We start from the raw sequence: 22,889 nt of genomic DNA, 5'->3' as shown, positions 1-22,889 counted from the left end.
CTGAACTTCAAAGACCGCTTTGTTTGGCCCTCTGGCCCAGCTCTTTGTTGGCCATTCCATTCCATTCGAGTCACTCAACCGCAAGAATGCGAATGCACTCCGCTCCGCTGCCAAAAACTTCACGCCAATCCCCCAAACTACCCATATAGTGGGTCCATCTGGGCGTGCCCTATGCCACCCATAATCATCTCTGCATTTGGTTGACATTTTAACGACGCATCCAAATCACCTGCAGCCCCAGCTGCCGCAGCAGCAGCCACGATTTAGCGCGAACTTATCCACGACACGCTCGGTTGACGCCGCTGCCCGTTGTCAACGTTTTCCATTGCATTGGGAAAGTTTTTGTCAGCATGCAAAAGCAAAGTTCTATGTACCCTACGCGCGACTAGCTTTAATTCTGCATAAATTAGTCCAATGCTGGCATTTATTTCGCCCACTTGCAGCACTCTCTAAAATGTTTTTGATGGCTTAGAAAATTATATGCAACCAAAGACCATAAAGCATCAATTTCCTGTGTCCTGTCCAAGCAATATGTATATTGTTTTCGCTTTCTCCGCACCGACTGCATATATTTGTATATTTTTATTGAATATTCTTCGTATCGAAAGGTAAGTCTTTTCGGCACCTAGCCAAAGGCTGTGCAGCTTATTCTTTGATGCTATTGACCGTTTAGTGGTCTCCTACAATGCGAGTATCTGCTCTGAAGTGCCCTGAAGCTCTGCAGATTAGAAAATAAATAAATACACAGATTTTTCAGCACTTTTTTGTTTGCACACTTTTGAAATTTATAAGGCTTAGTTGGTATGTGTAATTAATAATTATATAAATTAGTTTGCAATAACGAATTAATAGTGTAAATCATTTAATGACTAAGGGTTTTGTTGTTGTTGTTGTTGTTAATGCTGGACAAACAGGGCTCCCGGCACAGCTCTAGCTACCGAGCAGCTGCTGCCCGCCCCTGAATCGATTGTTTGTTTGTTTCTATTTTTTTTTTATATATTTTGGCAGCTTAGAGCGACAAATGAGGCCACTCCTCCCACAAGAAAAAAAAAATAGAAAAAAAAAATAAATAAAGGAACTGTCTGTTCCTGCACAGTGGGTTGGATATAATCGTTCAAGAGCCTGGATCTAATCTGAACCCCGTGGACAATTTACAGGCTACAGATATACATATGCTTGTGAACGAGTTTTAAAAAATAATTATATTCTGCAATTGTGACAGCGTGCCCCCAAAGTGAATACTTTCGGGCAGATTCTTGATCTGCAACAGCCAACGCTGGCATTCGGCGCATTTCCGCTGACGATCCTCCCGCGTCACATCCACGCCCAAGCCATTGGCCGCCCAGGGGTCGAGGTTCTCCTGTATGGTTGGCAAGAAGTTTGACAAAATGATACGCAACGTATCACAGGCTCTGGTAAAGTGGCTGTCAAAGAGTAAAGTTAATAATTTCCAATGAAATATTCGATGCCGTTGGCTGGGGGTGGCACTTACAACTTGTGCTGACTTTGCAACAGTTCAAATATCTCTGGCAAAACGAATATGCAGAAATCCAAGTTCCACGAGGACCTACACAAAGCAATTTAAAGTTAGAAAGAAAAATCATTTACACATTTAAATTAATCTCTTATGCAGCTCACGGTTTCTCTAGTATGGCGCCCAGCAGATCTATAAAGATGGAGCGTCCGGTATTCCTAGCTTGCTTCAGGGCGCCCAGCACATCGTGCGATCTATTGGGCAGGGATTATTACATGGCATCAGCATTGAAATATTCACTTTGATTATTGTACTCGGCTCTGCTCACCTTGTGGAGTGTCTTAGCAGATCCAGGCTGGTCTGGCGATTGCTCAATTCCTGCAGCACAGCCTCGTGTGATCTGGATAGGAAATCAAAGTCCTGATGATCATCCGCTATGATGCGATGATTGTTGAGTGGCTGCTGCAAGATGGAAGGAAATCAATGGCAAAATGTTAACAGCCCGCTTTGCTTTTGTTGTTGTTGGGTATATTTACTCACGTGTGTATGCTTTTCCTGAGTTTTATTTTGATGCGATATGCGCATATCTAGTGTGGTGCGTGACCTCATTGGCGGCTTTGTGATTATCTCCACATTAATGTTCTTCTGTTGGCTATTCTCCTTGTAGAACTGGCTGTGTGCGGTCGCCCGCCCATTGGCCGTTTGTTCTTGTTAACCACATTCGAGGAGGATGATTTCTTGAGTATCATATTATCGTCCAGCTTGTGCAGCTCCATCGAACTAACCGACGACACTTGGCTCAGCTTATTGCTGCCGAAAATCGCCGTCGATGTCTGTTTGGTGTTGCTGATGCCCGTGCCGCGCTTGTGCAGATTTGTTGTCGTTTTCTTGATCGACTTGGACGAGGCATTTATTGTGGACGAGAACGGCGGCACTGCCTTATAGCTATTGACCAAAAAGTTTAAATTCTGATTGACTGGAAAATCCTCGGCCATCTCGTAGTTATCATAATTGGACAGTATTGGCGCATTGCTCTCATTCAGATTGTACTCCAAATGCTGCACATCCGCTTCGGCATCGTCATCCTCCTCCTTCTCTGGCGGATAAATATTGTTATAGTTCTCCACCGCATGCAGCGAGCTGGGGCCATTCAGCTGCAAGTGGCGGCTGGAACTGGAACCGACACCCACATCCATGCCGCTGCTGTAGCTGCTGTAGTTTGTGTCTATGTTGTAGATCATGTTGTCGGGCAGGCGCGAGAATTTCGTGTGCCGCAGCTGTGTAGTATCAATGCCAACGCTATACGGATGCACAGGCTCGCCAGGAGCCGATATACCGACCTGCTGCAGCGACGTCATGGGCGATGTTTCTGTCGATTCCAGTACGGCCTCATTCAAAACCTCCAGACTCAGATTGGGCGATGATAGATCATCAAAATTGGGACCTTTATTGTCATGCTCCTGCTCCTCCTTGACCTGGGCGGGCTTGGAGCCGCCCAGAGATAAGCGAAACTTTTGATTGCCGCGCGTGAAACTCTTTCGGCTCGTTGAATTGTGCTTGAAGTTGGGCAGGGTATTCGGCGGCTGGTAGAACGGTATCACACGGTCCAGGCTTATGGTATTAATGGACACAGCATCGATTTCATGACAGCCACAGATCTGTAACCCGAGAGTAATTGAGAGTTCAGTGGTAGGGTAGATGCTGCACAGGCTGCTGATGCTGCTGCTGGGACACTTACCAGCTTATTGTTGACCACTTTCATGTCGCCCAGCGAGGACCAGGTGCCCTTTATGTGATCCAGCTCACGATCGGGCTCCCAGCCAATCACAGAGATGCCCGAAACACTGCCCACAAAGAGGCATTCACCATTGTCACTGAACGTTATGCATCGGATGGCCTGGCCATAGAAATGTGTGGTCTGCGAGACAAGCTGCTGATGCTCCAGATCATAAATGGACACAGTGCCGTCGATGCGTCCAGCGGCGAGCAGAAACTCAAACGGATGGAACTGTATGCATGTGATGGCCGTGACTGGCGGCTCGGCTATAAACTCCATAATCTGTTTGCTCTTTCGTATGTCCCAGATGAGTATGGATCCCTCCAGGCCAGCGGAAGCAATCCACAGTCCGTCCGGTGAGAACTTAACAGAGTTCACATGCGACACATGGCCACGGCACACTCGAATGCAATTGTTTTCATTCTGCACGTCCCAGAGTCTGGAATTGGTCAAAAAAAAAAATTCTTAATATTAGAATATAATTATTCCGAATTTGTGCATAATAATTGTATAATCATTTTTGGATTTTATTAGTGCGTTAGAACTTGTGGCTTTGCTTACGTATTTTCGCGGTTCGTTTAAAAAACGATAGATATATCGATAGAATACAGTATTAAAGAATGACGCCACTTTGCTTTTTTATTTTTTTTTTAAGTTGCTGATGCAGGAAAATTATCCTGCTATTTATTATCTTTTATTGTTATCTTTTTGTGGCGACACAAAGTGCATTAAAATTATAAAACAAATATCGCACTGCATTTACAGCCATCGATATATGCACTAATCGATATGTTAAACTATCTGACAGCTGACATATGTTTTGCCCATCGATCTGGATCCATTCAACCCATTCCACTTAAGTTATTTTGCGCTGCTTATCACTTTGTTGCACTTTGTACCTGCGATATAGGAGCTGCTAATCTTTTGCGTTAAGTTAAGGCATCGCATCCGAGCAGCAACTTTAACGTGCGTGCAGTGCAAAAGAACTGTAAGTCGTGTGTAAATGGGCAGCGGCAACTGCGCTAATCCACATACATATATACATATATATATGCAGATGTGTTTGTTTGGTTGTTCGTGTGTGTTTGTGTGGTTGAAGAAACATCATTAAAACAATTTGTTGTCAATTTTACTTTGCACCATTTGGTGCTGTCTCGTTTAATTGAACTCTGAACCGTTGTTGGACTTGGACTGGGACCTAACCAGAGTGTCTTTCGATTCATTGTTGCCCCCGAAACTTTCACATTTTCGTGCTGTATGTGCATACATATAGAAATCTGAAGATATCATTATCAGGACACAGTTTGGCCAGCTATTCCCACACCACACCGCACACCGCACCGCACCATAACTAATATTCCAACGCTGAATACCTTTCTTTTTCATTCAACAGTTGAACGTTGGAGCAGGCGTAACCGGATTTTCAATTAAACCAGAAAACATGTCTTCTGCTGGCAAACTGCGTTACGATGGCCGTGTGGCGGTGGTGACTGGTGCTGGGGCCGGCCTGGGCCGCGAATATGCCCTCCTGTTGGCATCGCGCGGCGCCAAGGTGGTGGTCAACGACCTGGGCGGCACTCATTCCGGTGAGGGTGCCTCACAGCGGGCCGCCGATGTGGTTGTGGAGGAGATACGCCAAAGTGGCGGTGAGGCGGTGGCCGACTACAATTCTGTCATCGATGGGGCAAAGGTCATTGAGACGGCCATCAAGGCGTACGGCCGTGTGGATATACTCGTCAATAATGCCGGCATTCTGCGGGATCGCAGCCTGCTGAAAACCTCCGAACAGGACTGGAATCTGGTTAACGATGTGCACCTAAAGGGCAGCTTCAAGTGCACTCAAGCGGCCTTTGGGCACATGAAGAGCCAGAATTTTGGACGCATCATCATGACCTCCTCGAATTCGGGCATCTTTGGCAACTTTGGACAGGCCAACTATTCGGCAGCCAAAATGGGACTGGTTGGCCTGGCCAACACTGTGGCCATTGAGGGCGCACGCAATAATATCTACTGCAATGTGATTATCCCGACTGCAGCCAGCCGCATGACCGAGGGCATTCTGCCCGATATTATGTTCAATGAGCTGAAGCCGCAGCTGATTGCCCCAGTGGTGGCCTACCTGTGCCACGAATCCTGCGAGGATAATGGTGAGTAGTGGTTCTGCATTTGGCATTCATTTGGCAGAACAAAGTTCGTTCTTTGCTTTTGCTTTTGCTTTGGCTATTGCTTTTTGCCGCAAGATAAAGAATAATCTCTGATAGTGGACGGGCTCTAATCTTTCGAAATCTCTCTGCTACAGGCAGCTACATCGAAAGCGCCGCTGGCTGGGCCTCCAAGGTGCAGACTGTGCGCGGCAAGGGTGCCGTGCTGCGACCCTCTCTGGATGATCCCGTCACCATTGAGTATGTGAAGAATGTGTGGTCCAAGGTGACGGACATGTCACAGGCCAAGCATCTCAATTCGATGGCCGAGGCCTCGGGCTATCTGCTGGAGGTGCTCGAGAAGCTGAAGGACGGCGATCAGGACGCCGTCGAGGACACTTTCACATTCGACAACAAGGAGCTGATCACCTATGCTTTGGGCATTGGTGCTTCGATCAAGAACAGCCAGGATCTGCGCTTTCTGTATGAGAACGATGCCGATTTCTCCGCCATTCCCTCGTTCTTTGTGCTGCCCGGCCTACTGCTGGCCATGTCCACGGACAAGCTGGTGGGCAGTGCCCTGCCCAACAATCAGGCTGACTTCACCAACATTCTACACGGCGAACAGTATCTGGAGATTGCCGATGATCTGCCCACCAGTGGAACGCTGACCACAACCGGCAAGGTATTCGATGTAATGGACAAGGGATCTGGCGCTGTTGTCGTCACCAATTGTGATTCGTTTGACGAGAATGGCCGTTTGGTGGTGAAGAACCAGAGCTGCGTATTTGTGGTGGGTGCTGGAAAATTCGGTGGCAAGAAGAACCCCATTGCCGGTGTGGTGCCACTGCTGCCGAATCCCAGCCGCCAGCCAGACGCCTCGATCCAGTACTCGACCAGCGAGGATCAGGCCGTGCTCTACAGACTGTCCGGTGATCGCAATCCCCTGCACATTGATCCCCAAATGGCACGCTTGGCCGGCTTCAAGACGCCCATTCTGCATGGCCTGTGCACCCTGGGCTATTCGGTGCGTGCCGTTCTCAGCCAGTATGCCGACAACAATCCGACACTCTTCAAGGCCATCAAAGTGCGCTTTTCGGGCCCCGTTCTGCCCGGCCAGTCGCTGAAGGTGGACATGTGGCTGGAGGGCACACGCGTGCACTTCCGCACTGTGGTCGTGGAGACCGGCAAGGAGGTCATTTCGGGCGCCTACGTGGATCTGAAGAGCACCAAGGCCAAGTTGTAAGCAGAGCTGAGCTGCTCCTCGCCTTTGGTTGGATTAGGGAATACCCTTTCCGTATTTGTCTTTTTTTTATATACATAATCGTTATATATATGTACATATGCACCAGTAAACATCCCTCCCTCCCCCTTCCTTTGGTGGTAGAAATAGAAACCATTTTATGACACAATAAACTGACGACTGCTTTTTAAATTATCTCTTCTTTGTAAGCACTTTAAGTTAAGGCAAAACATTGAGTCACGCTACACGTTCGTCATCTGGGGAAAGCAATAGCAATAGCTTCAATAAAAAGTACCAGTTTCTCCAGCCAGACTGTCCATGTAAACTATAGCTCACATAGAGGTATCAGAGAAGGCTGTGAAGAACATTGAACGAACAACAAATGCAAGACAGCTCCCAGAACAGCCTCAGGAGAGACCTGGCCAAGGAACAGGCAGATAATTGATGTCTACGAAAGCATCTTAGAAGGCAAAAGAGCAGTCGCAGAAGGAGACACCAGACAGCAGACCCGCCCAAAGTGCAGCCATATCCATAGTTTCAGCTAACGATATAACTTTCTTTGCATTAATTCCCACAGATTGTTGAGGGAGATCCCCTGCAGACGACTAACTTCATGAATCACATAATTTGCGGTCAAAGAATTTTGGTTTCGGTTTCGTGGAAGCTTATTCAGAGAATTAGAATCTTTGACTGAAGGAGGAGGCTGCCAATAGGAAAAGAATTCAATGTAGAATTAAATCCAAAAGAAAACTAAACAATTTTCTTAATTATCAGAATTTTGGAGCGGAGAGTAAAGCAGCTGCATACGCTTAAAAAAAAAACTGACGCATAACAGAGGGAGACGGACGAGACGCACTAAAAAAAAGTATACCCCTCTCACTCGAAATCACGAACAGATTCACTTGCAGCGAGCAAATGTTTTGCCAAGCACAGAACACATCTGTGGAGAACAGAGTTTGGCAGAGATTGCTAGAGGACTCACCTGACGGTGGTGTCATTGCTGCCGGATACCACATACTCCCCGGAGGGATTAAAGTCCAGAGTCCGCACACTCTTCATGTGGCCATTGAGCGTTGAGTATATCTTCTGGGCATTGAGATCCCAACGCCGTATGATGCCAATATCATCGGCAGAGTAAACAAAATTGTCTTTATATGCAAAGCGTACGCAATCAATGGAACGATTATGACCAGTTAGGGACTGAAAACAAAACAGATTTTAAATGCTATAGAGCCTGGGCATATGAGTAATCCAAGATAAATGGTCTCACCATAAAGCATTCGTTCTGGCCAATGGCCCAGAGATTGACATTGCGATCCTCGCCGCCGGTGACCAGCACACGGCCCGTTTCACCCAGATCGAGGCTGGTGACTTTGCCATCGTGTGCCTTTATGTCATCTGCAAAGGATAATAGAGAGATATATTCGATCATTTACATATGGGAACACACACATTTTTTCGAATGCAATTCGATTGTTTATACAACTGTAGATTTGATATCAGTATTTGTATAACACCTACACACACAAATGCACACACACACAACACAAGCTCATCTGGGTAGCATACACACATGCACATAGAATTAAAACGGTACTTTCGAATATACGATTTTCTTACAGATCTTTGATATCAAATTCCTGGACAGCGCCATTATCAATCAAATTGTTGTTATTCTTATATCCAGGCAATGTTTAGATCCTGCAGAAGTGCCAGTTTTGTAAATAAATCCCCTTTATTCGTAGCAGGTGTGATGAGTCTGTCTGCTGGCAAGCTGGCTGGCTGGCTGGGGGCCTTTGCTTTGGATCAGCTGGTGTGTCTGGGTCACTTTTTTGCTGACTTGACTCTTATTAATTGAACAAAATAAATACAGAACGAACATAAACGTTTTTAACTATTTAAGCTGCACTACACCATTTTACGTGGCGTTCACCGTGATCGCATTATCAAAATGCGATTAGAGGCTGGAACAGAATTTTGAACAGACAATTTTGGACAAAAACAAATGCACATTATAATTACAGCGACGACGAGGGGTGGCAGAAACTATCGATTACAGCTGCAACCAGGGCCGTACCAGCTATGTTCGATTAGTGTACTATCGAAACTACTGAATGAATAATAATTATAATTAATATTTATAATTACATTGAAAATCTTACAGTTTAAAGTGCTTTTGCAGCCTACTTAAATTTAAATTTAAATTACGATAGTCCGGGATTCTAGTTCGGAAAGTGAATCGCGCTGGTTCCAGCTCCGTTCCGTTCTCATGCGATCTGGAACTAGTGAAGACCAGATCTGGTCGTGATTCTCGCCAGGTGGGAGGGGGGTGGGCGCCCAATTAAAACGGCTCGCACGAGCGAACCAGATCCGATACGAACTAAAGCTAGGCTTAGGCTAGTTGGCACTGTCTCTGTGTATATTTTAATGCAGCTCTTTAACTTTCACTTCGATTACAACAAGTGGCGGAGATTTAGCGAGATTTAGGCAACGGATCGGTGGAATATAATGTGAACAGCAGCAGCAGCCACCCATGGACATATATACAAGCAACAGCACAGACAGCACAAATATAAAATGGCATCAAAATATGAGCGCATTATAAGTGATTGTCGAACGAAGAACGTACTCTGGGAAGACGGCGATTTCCCCGCAGTGCAATCGTCCGTCTTCTACTACCAAACGCCCCCATTCACGTTCCAGTGGAAGCGTATTGCCGAGCTGAACAATGCCCAGGCCTCGTTTCTCAATGAAAATGCCGAATTCGATGTGGTGCCTGGCAAGATGGGCGATCGTTGGCTGGTCTCCTGCCTGGGGGTACTCTACTCGTTGCGGAATCTCTTCTATCGCGTGGTGCCCGCCGATCAGAGTCTCAACAAATCGCAGGGCATCTATCGCTTTCGCCTGTGGTGGTGTGGCGAATGGGTCGAGGTTCTGGTCGACGATCGTCTGCCCACCATAAACGGACGGCTGGCCTTTATGCAGCCCCAGTCTTCGAACTGCTTCTGGGCGGCTCTGCTGGAGAAGGCCATTGCCAAGCTGCATGGCTCGTATGAGGCGCTCAAATATGGCACTCGTTCGGATGGACTCACCGATCTGCTTGGCGGCGTGGTCAAGTGTATGCCCATTGTGGCCGATACCATAAGGCCGCAAACGCTCAAGGATCAGCTGGCCTCCACATGCATTGTCACCTGCCTGGCGGTTAAGGCCTCCTCGGTGCAGAAGAAAAACATTGCCGAACGTTTGCCAAATGGCATTTTGGTGAATGTTAACTACAGGTAGGCCACAGCCCATTTATCAGTATATCAGAGTATTCATATTCAGGTCTTATCTGTGTGGGGTTTCCTTTTGCAGACTTTCCAGCCTGGACAAAGTGGAGACCCTCATGGGGGACTCGGTGCAGCTGATTTGCGTAAAGGATACATTTTCGTGCAAGCCATTTGGGGATAAAACCAACTTTCTGGGCGATTGGTCGCCACTGTCTAAGACCTGGGAGCGCGTCTCATCGGGGGAACGGGCACGGCTGCTCAATCAATTGAATCTGGGCGAATTTTGGATGTCGTTCTATGATTTTGTACAAATATTCACCGCCCTGGAGATTGTCTATCTGGACAGTGAGACGGCCAATGATGAGGAGATGCTCAAGAATCGGCCGCTGCATTGGAAAATGAAGATGTACCAGGGCCAGTGGAAGCGTGGCGTCACGGCCGGCGGCTGTCGCAATCATGAGTCATTTCACATCAATCCACAGCTGCTTGTTTCCGTGCAGGAGAAACAGGACGTTGTCATAGCCCTCAATCAGCATACGGCCGTTGAGCCAAAGGTCATTGGCTTCACGATGTACACCTGGAATCGTGAGTACAACCTAAACGAGTGCCTGCAAAAGGACTTCTTTAAGAATCACGTGAGCTTCCTGAACTCGGACTATGGCAATACACGGCATGTCAGCTACCACACACAGCTGGAGGCGGGCCATTATGTGCTCATACCGACGACATACGAGCCGGCGGAGGAGGCACACTTCACCATTCGTATACTGGGCACCTCTGCGCTGCGGCTGTCCTGCCTGGAGACCCAAACGATGATACTGCTGGACCCGTTTCCGGCGCTCAAGAGCGAGGACAGCATACAAAAGATCAAGAGCGTGTGCCAGTACGAGCCGGTGTACATGCAGCTGGCGGATGAGAACAAGACAATTAACTGCTTTGAGCTGCACGAACTGCTGGAGGCCTGCCTGCCCAATGACTATATCAAGGGCTGTGCCAACATCGACATTTGCCGTCAGGTGATTGCCTTGCAGGACAAGAGCGGCAATGGACGCATCACATTTCAGCAGTTCAAGACGTTTATGGTGAATCTCAAGTCCTGGCAGGGCGTCTTCAAGATGTACACCAAGGAGAAGGCTGGCATTTTGCGAGCGGAACGTTTGCGTGATGCACTCTGTGACATTGGCTTTCAGCTGAGCACCGACATCATGAACTGCCTCATACAGCGTTATATACGCAAGGATGGCACCCTGCGACTCAGTGACTTTGTCTCGGCCGTCATACACTTGACGACGGCATTCAATCAGTTCCATTTGAAGAACTACAGCCAGGTGAATGTTATCGAGGTGCATCTGCATGACTGGATCAAGAGTATATTAAGCTGCTGATTTTAGCTGCTGATTGCAGCTGCCCTAAGGAGAGAAGAGAGAGTAGAAGTAGTGGCTAGAAAACTTACAATAAGTTTGATTCTTTTCCTGCAGACAGCCAGCAAACAAGAAACGAAACGTTAAAGTGACCAAGTCTCTTCTCTGGGTGTTCTTCTTTGCCTCACCTTGTAAATATTCTTTAAAGTGTTGCGACTTCCTTTTTTTTTTGAATACTTTTCCGGCACGCATAATAATAATTTTTGGATTTTTATAGCTCTGTTTTCTCTTCAAATTATTTATCATTAAATCTGTGTGGACGTAAAATAATTATTTGTGAATTTAATGCAATTTATGTTATGGGCATTTCCTACGCCACTAATTCCATTTGTATAGTTGTAGAATGTTGTGCATTGATGTCTCCTTCAAAATGATTTTGATATTTAGCCAAAAATGTTTTGTACTTTTTTTTCGTTATTAATGTTTGGTAAAACACTTTATTGGGTTGATAATAATTTAAAAATATTTGCACATATTTTTTTTAGTTAATTGAATTTTTACCAAATCAACCGTCAACGACTACAGATGTATTTTTTAATCGCTCCGCGGTGAAAATTCAATAAAGTCAATTAATCGCGATTAAATTCGCGAAAAAAAAGCGCTCGGGAGGATGGGTACTAGCGATCGTGCTGCCCATGAATACCATCCAATCGAGTAATAAAGACTAATAGAAATAATAGAAAAGAACAAGTGTCAACGTTTAAGAGCACAAGCTCGGTAAGGAACACAAGCACTGTAAGCAAAGCCAAAATGAGCCAAGCCCGGCAACAACAACAAGACGAGCGTCGGCTCTCGCAAGCAAAAAGCAACGCGTACTTCTCTATACGCTCGCCAAAGGCAGCAGTACCAACAAAAACTGCATCATTGCAAGTGAACGAGGAGAGAGCACGCTCTCTCCCCTGCATTGCAAAGTGGGTCATGGAGTGCTCAGTGCCCATCCCCCGACTCGTACTGCCTAACCAGCGATTTGCTAATATCGACAACAACTAGTACAATGCCCTCGCTCAAAACTGTGTCTTCGACCACAACAACGACAACAACCACAACAACAACCACTGCAATTGCCCAGCGCCCGATACTGTCGACCCACTGCGACAAGCCCCAACTCTCCCAACCAATAAGCTCAAAAAATGCTAACGGAGCGTTAATTCAGACTGGGCTCGATCGCTATGTGCAAATCAAAAGAAAATTGAGCCCACAAAATGTGAAGAACAACAATGCATCCAAAATAACTAAAATAACCGAGAACACTGTGCCACATAAGGCACTAGCAAACAATAGATTTGCGATACTAAGTGTCCCAAACGAAGATGAGATCACCCAAACACCCAAGGCCAAAAAATTAAGACCGCCACCTATTTATGTTCGACAGGCAAATTGTGCTGAACTGGTCAAAAAAATAACTGATACAATTGGCGCAAACACATTCCATGTCACGTACATAAAAAGGGGTAATATAAATGAAACAAAAATACAAGTCAATGACGAACAAAACTATCGATCAGTTGCGAAATATCTCGAAAATGAAAAAATGAATTACTACACCTACCAACTTAAAAGTAGCAAAGGATTACAAGTGGTTATCAAAGGAATCGAACCAACAGTCCCAATCAATGAGATAATAGATGGACTTAACGATAAGGGCTTCGAAGTCAAAATGGTAATGAACATAATAAATAGAAACAAAATTCCTCAGCCAATGTTCAAAGTAGAACTGACACCTGAAAGTATGCATATAAGGAAAAATGAAGTTCACCCAATATACAAGCTTCAATACCTACTGCACCGTAGGATCACCGTTGAGGAACCACACAAACGAAATGGACCGGTCCAATGCACAAATTGCCAGGAATATGGACACACGAAAACCTATTGCACTCTACGGGCAGTCTGCGTTGCCTGTGGTGATGTTCATCTCACTGAGGCCTGCCCCGTAAATAAGGAGGACCCATCTGCCAAAAAATGTAGCAACTGTGGGGGAAACCATACTGCCAACTATAGAGGTTGTCCTGTCTATAAAGAATTGAAAAATCGCCTAAACCAACAAATAACTGCAGCTCGTAACCCGGTCGTCCGACAAAACTTAACATATATACCATCAACTACGACTCCAGGAGTTTCTTTTGCTCAGGCGTTAAGTTACAACAACGGGTCGTACGCCTCAGTCTCTAAGCCGACACTTCAACCAACCACAGCTGGAATAATGCAGAATCAGGCATCAAATCAGATCCCAGAAATCTCTGCCCAACATACCCTGCTAATCCATCCCAATTGCCTAGTGGAATTGAGTCAATGCTGGTAACTATAACAAATACAATGGTAGCAATACAACAAACGATGCAGGAGCTTATGCGCAACCAAAATCTCCTCCTGGAGCTCCTAATCAAACAGAAATCTGTTTAAATGTCCTGTCTAAATATATGTTTCTGGAATGCAAATGGCATTTCTCAGCACAAATGCGAGCTCTTACAGTTCCTCGCTCAACACGACATTGACGCCATGCTCATATCAGAGACTCACCTAACAAATAAAAACTATTTTCACCTCAATGGCTATAACTTCTATGCGACAAATCATCCCGATGGTAAGGCACATGGAGGTACTGGCGTTCTGATCAAGAATCGCATTAGGCATTATCCATTGCCTTCATTTGCTACACCTTATCTACAGGCAACAGCAATTCATATTGAAATTCAGAGCGGCTACCTAAACCTAGCCGCAGTATACTGCCCACCACGTTTCTGCATTTCCGAAACAGAATTTGTAACATTCTTCGACCTACTAGGTTACCGATTTATAGCAGCTGGTGACTACAATGCCAAGCACACCCATTGGGGATCTAGACTTACCAACCCGAAAGGAAGACAACTATATAACGCTATAATAACCCCACGAAACAAGCTAGACTTTATCTCTCCGGGCAAGCCCACATATTGGCCCACAGATCCAAACAAGCAACCCGACTTGATTGATTTTGCAGTTACACGAAGGGTGCTGCAAGCTCAGATTAATGTAGATCACTTAACAGATCTATCATCGGATCACTCGCCCATTCTACTTCACCTTTACGACCATCCACAGCATTCGGAACGCCCACACTTTCTAACTTCTAGCAAAACAGATTGGCTCAAATACAGGAAGTACATAAGCTCTCATATTGATAGCTGCCCAAACATTAATTGTAAAGATGACATTGATAGGTCAGTCGAAGCATTGGTTTCCTCAATGTCACTGGCGGCAAAACACTCAACACCAATATTAGCATCTAATAAACATTCCAACAGCAGTCGTATTTCTAGGCACATTGAAGTGCTGCTACGCGATAAAAGAAGGCTTCGCCGAGAGTGGCAAGCACACAGATCACCTGCATCGAAAGAGCGGCTAAAAATAGCCAACCACCTACTACGCAGAGCCCTAGAAGATGAAAAAAACCGAGCTCAAATATCCTATATGGAGCAACTCTCCCCAACTAGCAAACGATTCCCACTGTGGAAAGCAAAATCAGGCGTATGCCCACCAATCGAGAGTGAATCACCTTTGCGTACACAAACAGGAGAGTGGGCTCGCAGCAACAAAGAGAAGGCAAATACATTTGCCGTCCATCTAGAAAACGTCTTCAAACCGCACCCAGCAACGAATAGCTTTGTGCTCCCACCAACCAACAATCCCGAAGCTACTCCGCCTATCATATTCCAAACAGGAGAAGTCACAAGGGTCATTAAAGACCAAATCTCAAAGCAAAAGAAAGCTCCGGGCCACGATTTCATCTCTCCTAAAATGATCATAGAATTGCCGAGCTGTGCAGTGTATTTTCTTACTATGATATTCAACAGCATGATGAAATGGGGCTATTATCCTCAAGAATGGAGGAAATCAGTCATCACAATGATCCATAAAGCCGGAAAAGACAAGTCCAAGCCATCATCATATAGACCTATCAGCCTACTGCCTTGCCTATCAAAGATATTTGAAAAGCTGCTCCTGAATCGTATCAAACAACACCTACACATCAACGGTGCCATCCCGACTCACCAATTTGGATTTCGCGAAAAACACGGAACCATTGAACAAGTAAACCGTATAACCTCTGAGATACGAAATGCATTTGAAGACGGGAGTATTGCTCCGCTGTTTTTCTGGATGTCGCACAGGCTTTCGACCGCGTTTGGTTAGATGGCTTAATCCACAAAATCAAAATATTACTTCCACAGAACATCCATGGAATAATGGAGTCATACCTACAGCAAAGAAGTTTCGCAGTACGATGCAAAGATTTCCTCTCTGAATATCATCCAATTGAAGCTGGTGTACCGCAAGGCAGCGTGCTTGGACCGACACTGTATATCATATTCACAGCAGATCTACCGACAAACAGCCTAACAACAACTTCGACATTTGCTGATGATACTGCCATATTAAGTCGCTCCAAGTGCCCAAGAAGGGCCACGGATCACTTATCATCTCATCTCGTGGCCTTAGAAAAATGGCTAGCAGACTGGCGGATACATGTAAACGAGCAAAAGTGCAAGCATGTCACCTTCACGTTAAACAGACAAACTTGCCCTCCATTATGTCTGAACAATATCAACATTCCACAAACCACCGAAGTAACATACCTTGGTGTTCATCTGGATAGAAGGCTTACTTGGCGTAAGCACATCGAAGCGAAGAGAAATCTACTTAAATTTAAAGCTAGTAATCTACATTGGCTAATAAACACCCGTTCACCACTAAAACTGGAGTACAAAGTACTTTTGTACAATGCAGTTCTCAAACCTATCTGGACATACGGCTCCGAGCTATGGGGAAATGCTTGCGTTAGTAATTTAGAAATAATCCAGAGAGCTCAATCGAAGATACTAAGAACTATTACTGGGGCACCATGGTACATACGGAATGAACATATCCATAAAGACTTAAATGTAGGATCAGTTAAAGATGAAATTGCCAAAGTGAAAGCAAAGTACCAGGCCAAGCTTCAAGCCCATCCTAATAGACTTGCGCAGTCTTTAACTTGGCACACTAGCCATACACGACTCCGGCGAAGAGACCTTCCCACCCAGCAATAATACTTAGCTAGGGACGTACTCTAAGTAATTAAGTGTAAATAATTAAATAAATATATTAGGCTAAGATTTGTATACTTGTCGTAAGTCTCTAATAGGGAAGATTCGATAAATAAAATCCCGTAATAAAAAAAAAAAAAAATTGAATTTTTAGGAGATTTTTTGTGCAAGAACTTTTATCAGATAATAATCAAGTAAGAAATGGTATTAAAAATACCATGCAAAAATTAACGTATGCTGATTTGAATTGGTTTTTATATCAAACTTAGTCAAATTAAATTTCAATCTGTTTTAATAAATCAATCATTGGAGGCAGAACTAAAGGGAAATGTTCGACTTTTATCGAGATAACATTTATTGGTCGCGTTGGACCTTTCCATGGAAATGCCCATATATGTATTTAAAAATATCTTTAAAGTGTGCCGAATTTTTGAATACCCTTCTGTCACTCATATAATAATAGTTTTTATTTGTATACCCCAAAATTATATTGTTTATCATACATTTATGAAGTGTATGTTGTTTTAAAAATTTGCCTTAGGTATTTGTCGCGCCGCACTTTTCGTTTCGTTTCTTGTTTGCTGGCTGTCTGCTGATATTTTCACGAATTTTCAACATTTGATTAAAACTTTAGATTATATTCCTACCCCTCTTCTTTTGTTTGTTGGCCACAATTAAAATTAAAAGCTTGTTTTTTTGTGTACGTTTAAAATTGTATAATTATTCAATCCAGCATTTTGTTTTTTTTTTTTTTGTTTTTGTTGAGAAATCGGTTCAATAGGTATGCATGTAATGAGTTACAATAGTAGTTGTTGCCCGAAACTAATTGATTAGTTTTTAGTAGTTCTAGTAGCTATGTATTATAGTTTAGTATTTTAGTTATGTAGCTAGATTTATAGTTGAGTGTTGTGTGTGTTTGTTTGTTTCTTTCTTTCTTTCTTTCTTTGTTTGATTTTCTTGATGCACGTACGAGTTTAAAAAGCAATTGAGAATGCGAGCAATGCGTATATTAGTTTGATTTTTGTTGTTTTGGTGCGATACACGGATACAGGAGCCCTCTGCTATTAGCGCGAATGTATACTAGACTTAATCAACATTAGTATTGCTTAAAACCTCCTTCGATCTGTATCTGCATCTGTATCCCCCCTTCCTTACTTAAGAGTAGACTAAAATATCATCAGTATCTCTGTAACTGTAACTGTATCTGTTATCTGTATCGAAATTACTGTGACGATCATGTGTAGTAGTTGTACCACGAGTAGTCGCAGTTGGTAGTAGTTGTTGTGGATGGACCTGCACCCTGCTCACTCTTTTTCGGTGTAATTTACATAACGAAACTCGTGCGGCATCCAGCAGACATTACATCGTTGTACCATTATGCGATGAGGCATCGCTGATGCGTCGCGACAATGTGGTCTTGCGGCTAATCGATAGTGTGTTCACATGTGTCGGTGTTGTGTCATTCCCTGCTGCTGTTGATGCTGTTGTTGTTGTTGTTGTTGTTGGGGCATGCATGGGCGAGCACTGCTGCAGCGAGCCGGTCACCTCATGTGGCTCCTGATAGCCGGAGTCCATGTCATCGTGATAGGAATCCATCAATGGTGTGGGATCCTCATAGTCATAGTCAACGAAACCATTATTATCAAACGACTGCAACGGGAGAGAGAGAGAGATGGAGAGAAGAGAAAATCCCATGAACATAGAGCTTTAGCCATCAGCTATGACTCCTGATATTTACCTTGACAAACGATTGCGAATGCTTGGCATAGCCCCGGAACACCTGACTGTGTGCCTTGCCGCGATAATCCACCGACTCGTAGTGGCCCCCATCCTGTGAGTTCTCAATGATGAAATGCCTGGTGCCATGCGGTGTCAGAGTGGCCCACAGCAGGCGGCTGTCATTCACCAGTTGACTCTGCAGCAAATCTCTGCTATTGGCCGTGGCACAGGGATACAAAATGCCGCCCGAGGAGAAGGCATTCGATTTGGTTGCCTCACCCAAAGCATTGATGGCCGTTTGCTTGATGTTTGCATCATGATAGGAGAAGAATGTGCTGCAAAAATTTTGTAACCCATTAATTAAGGCCGCCCTTTTTTTTTTTTGCCGTTTAACGTAAACGGAGGAAACTTACTCCCTGCATCTGATGACAATGATGGCCAGAAAGCAGCCCAGCACGAATATGCCCACACAGGAGGACACAAAGAACCAAATGTTTTCCAGACTTTTGGTATCGCTGCGCACCAGCTCCATCAGGGCATTGCCATTGCTGTCATTATGCTGGCCCTGGCCCTGTCCGCACATGAACGCGGCAAAGCAGGGCTGCGACTCATTGGACGGCATCAGTGTCTCAATGGTTGTCGGTTTGCTGATCAGGAACGATGGCAGCGGTGGCGGTGGCATTGATAAAATAAAATCGGGCGGCGGACCCGCCAATTGGTCGCAGCTGCCCACACAATTACCCAATACTATATTCATTTTTGAGAGCTGCCAAAAAATACAAAAAAAAAACAAAAAAACAACTCATTAATAAATGTATCTGTAAAGGGATAACAGACAGAGTTGCAGAGTCGCCCCCTGCCGCAAAGCAGGACATGGCTATAAATCAATAGCGGAATACCTACATCCTCTAATAGGTATAATATATTTGTGTATGTGGTGTGTGTATCGGTTCAGGTCCAAAACATTGCCTTAATTTGGGGGTAGGTTTCTCTAGCGTACTATTACGACCGTAAATATTTTGAGACTAGACTACTTTTTTTTTTTTTGCTTATTATCCCCAAAGATTATAATAATAGCGTGCATCCAATACGCAATCTTAAATATACAAGTGATTAATTTCTAGCACAAAATTCCACTGCCGGAAATGTAAGTTCCATTCACAACCATTCAAAATTATGGCCAGTTGGAATTTTTAGTTTAGTTTATGGATCACAAAATATATTAATGGATGCCATAAGTAGAGGCGCACTTGGAAAAAAACAAAACAAACAAATATTCAAAACGGTTTTGCACACCTTTCCGTGTCCTGTGTCGATTGAAATTCTACTCTGAACTGAATGCCCAGACACTATGCTATCCCGAAATGCATATCCTCCAACCCACACAGCACAGCACAGACCAGACCAGAGCCGTAAGTGCGCGCGCGCATCTCCATCTCCCCTTATTGAATGTCTGGCATCTAACCCTTGGCCACTGTTTAGGCCACACCCCGGCTGGAGCAGGCATACACAATTGTAAACACATCTCCTTTTTTAGCGCGTATAGGAATTGCGCTTCAAATGTTTGTTATTTCAAGTAAAGCCAACAGAGGGCTTGGAGCATCAAAACATCTCCTCCCTAAGCTTTAAGTGTCCTTATTTTATAATAATAAAAAAATTAATGGAAATTAAGATATATATTTATTTGTATAGATTTTGGTTCATTTAATATAATTGTTGAATGAATTCGTTGCCTTAGCAGACAGTGCAGCATTTAAAACTTTGTAATAGCTAAGCTGGCGGTGAGCGCACATCCTTGCTGCCATCGCTGTCATATCGATGCTCGACTCGACACGCACAAGCAAATGCTGGCAAAGGATGGTCTATAAAGAATAGGGAATAAAGAAGGGACGGCTTGTTTAATTCTTTCGTCCAAACCCTTTCTTTAGATGATAATATTTTCATAATTTCCCTACATTAAACCATTCTTTAGGCAGTTCTTTAATCCAGAAATAAATCTATAAGTTCTTCGGCCCATTAACTTCATTCGGATGATTAACTTCAATTAATCTTCTTTGGATTTAAATCCTATAATTGCTTATTTTATTTCTTATTTCCATAAGCATGGCACTTCCTTCCTTCCTTTTGGCTGTGAAGCAGGCGAACCAGTTACTGATGAATCAAGTCAAGATTGGATTGCCATTTGATAATTATGCCGTGGCAATGGTGTACGAGCTGCAACATAACGCAAAAATGCAGCCAAATCACCAGCAAAACCAAATCAAATCCATCAGAAACCATCAAAATCAGTGACCAGACACACCAGCTGAACCCACCCAATCGAAGAAAACCTGATAGTCCATTTGATTGATTGATTGTCTGTGGAGTCTGCAACCCAGGGCATGCATGGTCATCTGTTACCGGCAGGGCATCCTTAGCCAAAGGCTAATTGCTCGAGCATTGCAGTGTTTATCCGTCTTGTCCATGTCATCGTAGCCTGCCACATCAAGGAGAGCCGGGCCTCCCGTCTTTGCCATCCTACATTAAAGATTACATTTTGATACAGTCAAAAAGTATTCGCTGGTGTTGGAAAGAACCGCGTTACACATATATGTACGTTATAAAAAGATATTATAGCGAGCACTTTGGCCATAATTTACCCACACATCTTTACATTTATATTATGCTGCATTTTATACATTATAAATCTATTTATGCACCTTGGATGGTGTCTAATATTTACGCCTAATTATTTTGGGTTTTAGAAAAAACAAACAAAACAAAAACCAGCCCATGATTACAGGCCTAGTTTTAAAGCTACAATTGGTATGAATGCTCGTTTGTATCAATTAGTTGGATTTCTTTTCGCCATAGGTCATCACAACGCCAACTATTAAGGCGGCTACAGTGAATCCCTGGGCAGCGATACGTGTGCGCATCATGATTTGGGACATCTTGCGATTTCCAGTGCGGAAATTATACAGGCCCATTGTCAGGGCAGCGGTAGTGGCCAGGCATCCTATGTAGGCGCGGGGAGGTGCAAGCACATTAATTAATATATTATTGTTTTTATATAACAGAAATTGCGTCGAAATGCCGCAGACCGCTTACCAATCGGAACCAGCGGGTTCTCCTTAATTTTGCGCTTTAGCTTTTCCTTGGTGGTTTCCACCTCAATCACGGGTCCCAGGTCCTGGCGCAGCTGTATCCAATCCAATTCCTCTTCGGGCAGAGTTATCTGTGCCTTGCCCGACATTTTTCAAGTTATTTTTCAATTCAAAATGTCAAAACAAAAATATACAGCAGCTGCGCTGCTATGATTTATATCGATCAAATATATCGTAATGTACCAATAAAGTTGTGAAATTATATACCGATAAACTGAAAATCATGAGTGAGTGAACGAACTTAACCCACTTAACCCCCTCTATTTAAACAGGTAACAACTTGGGCTAAACCGCGAAAAAATAACACTAAAATCTTTTTAGATCCATCCTATCCTTCTTCTTTACTTGGATAAAAATGACCATAATATAATTCACCTGAACTGCGTTAAAATTCTTTCAATTTCATAATATTCCTGGAGATGTATACCCCGTGGTTGACAATGAGTTAAATGTGCTTTGCGGGCATTTTATATTAATACTTTAATTAAATATGCTCAGTAAATAGTTTATAATATGGTTATCACATGAAGAATCCACTAAAATTAAACATTTCACCTTCATAACGCAAGTGTTTAGGTTAATTAGCTCCTCTGCCACCAATCTACATATCCAAACTAAATTATATATGTTTCTCGCTCCCAATGCATGCATTTTCCGAAAGGTCCCTAATTGTTGTGGAATACGACCATTCAAAATTTTCTGATCAGACTTTTTTAGGTTTTTAGGCTACTAGTAAAGCTACTTCTTAACAAAAAGCTATTTTATTGATTTTCCAAATATTTTATATAATTTATTTTATTATAAACGGTAATCGTTATGGTAAATATGTATAAATCTATGCATGTTTTAAAAGACAACAATTACTGTGAGCGGCAATAATTAAATGCTATCGAAACACCCTTGGCTTGGGATGTTCAAAAACCGTTCACAAAATTTGACTGCTGGGTATTTGTGACCTCACCAACACGCTTACATACAGCTGCATTATTTTCACATTGTTTCGCTCTTTATAAAATGAGAGAGAGCGAGAGAAAAAACGAGAGAGGCACTTGGGAAGTACAGTCAGACGGGGAACGCAAAATGAAACATGTGTATGTAGGCACCAGTTTGGTTGTGTGCGTATATACGTATACCCCGCGTGTATGTATTAATATGCTTGTATTGACTCATATGGATGGTATGCCCGCTTGTAGAAATGGGATTGACGTACATACAAATGTACATATGGATGTACCATTTCGGATACACACAAGTAAAAATAAAACATGCTCGAAATTTTAAATTGGTTTTATGTTTGCATGAACGTTGCGTCCACAGCATAACGTAAAATGTTCTTACATTATACAGCAATATGTACGTAACGTACATATGTACATTCTTGTTAACAGTCAGAAAATACTGTTTACAAGTATACATAAATATGTATGCACATAGGTAGATATGTATGCTTTGACAGCATTTCTTTATGTACATATGTATGCATGTACATACAATGATATGCTTTTATAGGGCGGGTATAGAGCGCATACGTACATACACGAATGTATGTATGTACATAAGTTTGTACAGAAGTAACAACCCAACATTTTTTTATAAGGCCTGCTGCTGCTGCTCCCTTCCACCACGTGTATGT

General features: G+C 43.6%; 5 protein-coding genes across 6 annotated transcripts; 2 read left to right on the top strand and 3 right to left on the bottom strand.

Annotated features, from left to right (window-relative positions):
* Window positions 1-1,060: 1,060 nt before the first annotated feature.
* Window positions 1,061-8,685, bottom strand: LOC111065255 (katanin p80 WD40 repeat-containing subunit B1). Its single transcript, XM_022353323.2, is given in 10 exon segments — window positions 1,061-1,424; window positions 1,493-1,567; window positions 1,639-1,728; window positions 1,803-1,936; window positions 2,015-2,161; window positions 2,164-3,132; window positions 3,213-3,690; window positions 7,618-7,835; window positions 7,906-8,033; window positions 8,256-8,685. Coding segments are annotated over 10 exon segments (2,508 nt in total). The 5' UTR covers window positions 8,290-8,685; the 3' UTR covers window positions 1,061-1,189.
* Window positions 4,080-6,808, top strand: LOC111065256 (peroxisomal multifunctional enzyme type 2). 2 transcript variants are annotated; one of them, XM_022353325.2, is made up of 3 exons: window positions 4,080-4,239; window positions 4,645-5,398; window positions 5,551-6,808. In XM_022353325.2, exons 2-3 carry the CDS (start codon window positions 4,693-4,695, stop codon window positions 6,636-6,638), a joined length of 1,794 nt encoding a protein of 597 aa, XP_022209017.2. In that variant the 5' UTR covers window positions 4,080-4,239; window positions 4,645-4,692; the 3' UTR covers window positions 6,639-6,808. The 2 variants fall into 2 exon arrangements, with proteins under 2 accessions (XP_022209017.2, XP_041451399.1); XM_041595465.1 differs by lacking the exon at window positions 4,080-4,239 and adding an exon at window positions 4,414-4,506.
* Window positions 8,686-8,973: 288 nt separating the features above from the next.
* On the top strand, window positions 8,974-11,289 carry LOC111065284 (calpain-C). The gene is made up of 2 exons (XM_022353386.2): window positions 8,974-9,913; window positions 9,990-11,289. Exons 1-2 carry the CDS (start codon window positions 9,213-9,215, stop codon window positions 11,287-11,289), a joined length of 2,001 nt encoding a protein of 666 aa, XP_022209078.1. The 5' UTR covers window positions 8,974-9,212.
* A 5,573-nt stretch (window positions 11,290-16,862) lies between these two features.
* LOC111065285 lies at window positions 16,863-19,501 on the bottom strand. Its single transcript, XM_022353387.2, has 4 exons — window positions 19,407-19,501; window positions 18,524-18,876; window positions 18,130-18,445; window positions 16,863-18,041 (listed from the first exon to the last, which is right to left on the bottom strand). Exons 2-4 carry the CDS (start codon window positions 18,865-18,867, stop codon window positions 17,751-17,753), a joined length of 951 nt encoding a protein of 316 aa, XP_022209079.2. The 5' UTR covers window positions 18,868-18,876; window positions 19,407-19,501; the 3' UTR covers window positions 16,863-17,750.
* A 1,243-nt stretch (window positions 19,502-20,744) lies between these two features.
* LOC111065286 (HIG1 domain family member 2A, mitochondrial) lies at window positions 20,745-21,430 on the bottom strand. The gene is made up of 2 exons (XM_022353388.2): window positions 21,201-21,430; window positions 20,745-21,108 (listed from the first exon to the last, which is right to left on the bottom strand). The coding sequence occupies exons 1-2, from the start codon at window positions 21,343-21,345 to the stop codon at window positions 20,939-20,941; spliced, it is 315 nt and encodes a 104-aa protein (XP_022209080.1). The 5' UTR covers window positions 21,346-21,430; the 3' UTR covers window positions 20,745-20,938.
* Between the last annotated feature and the right edge of the window lie 1,459 nt (window positions 21,431-22,889).

The sequence above is a fragment of the Drosophila obscura genome, unplaced genomic scaffold, assembly GCF_018151105.1.
Source record: "Drosophila obscura isolate BZ-5 IFL unplaced genomic scaffold, ASM1815110v1 contig_73, whole genome shotgun sequence".
NCBI classification, from domain to species: domain Eukaryota; kingdom Metazoa; phylum Arthropoda; class Insecta; order Diptera; family Drosophilidae; genus Drosophila; species Drosophila obscura.
This window is presented reverse-complemented; position numbering and strand designations above follow the sequence as displayed.

Coding starts and splice junctions, on each gene's coding strand:
- LOC111065256 (XM_022353325.2), top strand. CDS start 4,693: ATGTCTTCTGCTGGCAAACTGCGTTACGATGGCCGTGTGGCGGTGGTG. Junction 5,399..5,550: donor CGAATCCTGCGAGGATAATG/GTGAGTAGTGGT, acceptor TCTCTGCTACAG/GCAGCTACATCGAAAGCGCC.
- LOC111065284 (XM_022353386.2), top strand. CDS start 9,213: ATGGCATCAAAATATGAGCGCATTATAAGTGATTGTCGAACGAAGAAC. Junction 9,914..9,989: donor TTGGTGAATGTTAACTACAG/GTAGGCCACAGC, acceptor TTCCTTTTGCAG/ACTTTCCAGCCTGGACAAAG.
- LOC111065285 (XM_022353387.2), bottom strand. CDS start 18,867: ATGAATATAGTATTGGGTAATTGTGTGGGCAGCTGCGACCAATTGGCG. Junction 18,446..18,523: donor ATTGTCATCAGATGCAGGGA/GTAAGTTTCCTC, acceptor AAATTTTTGCAG/CACATTCTTCTCCTATCATG. Junction 18,042..18,129: donor ATTCGCAATCGTTTGTCAAG/GTAAATATCAGG, acceptor CTCCCGTTGCAG/TCGTTTGATAATAATGGTTT.
- LOC111065286 (XM_022353388.2), bottom strand. CDS start 21,345: ATGTCGGGCAAGGCACAGATAACTCTGCCCGAAGAGGAATTGGATTGG. Junction 21,109..21,200: donor GAACCCGCTGGTTCCGATTG/GTAAGCGGTCTG, acceptor GCGCCTACATAG/GATGCCTGGCCACTACCGCT.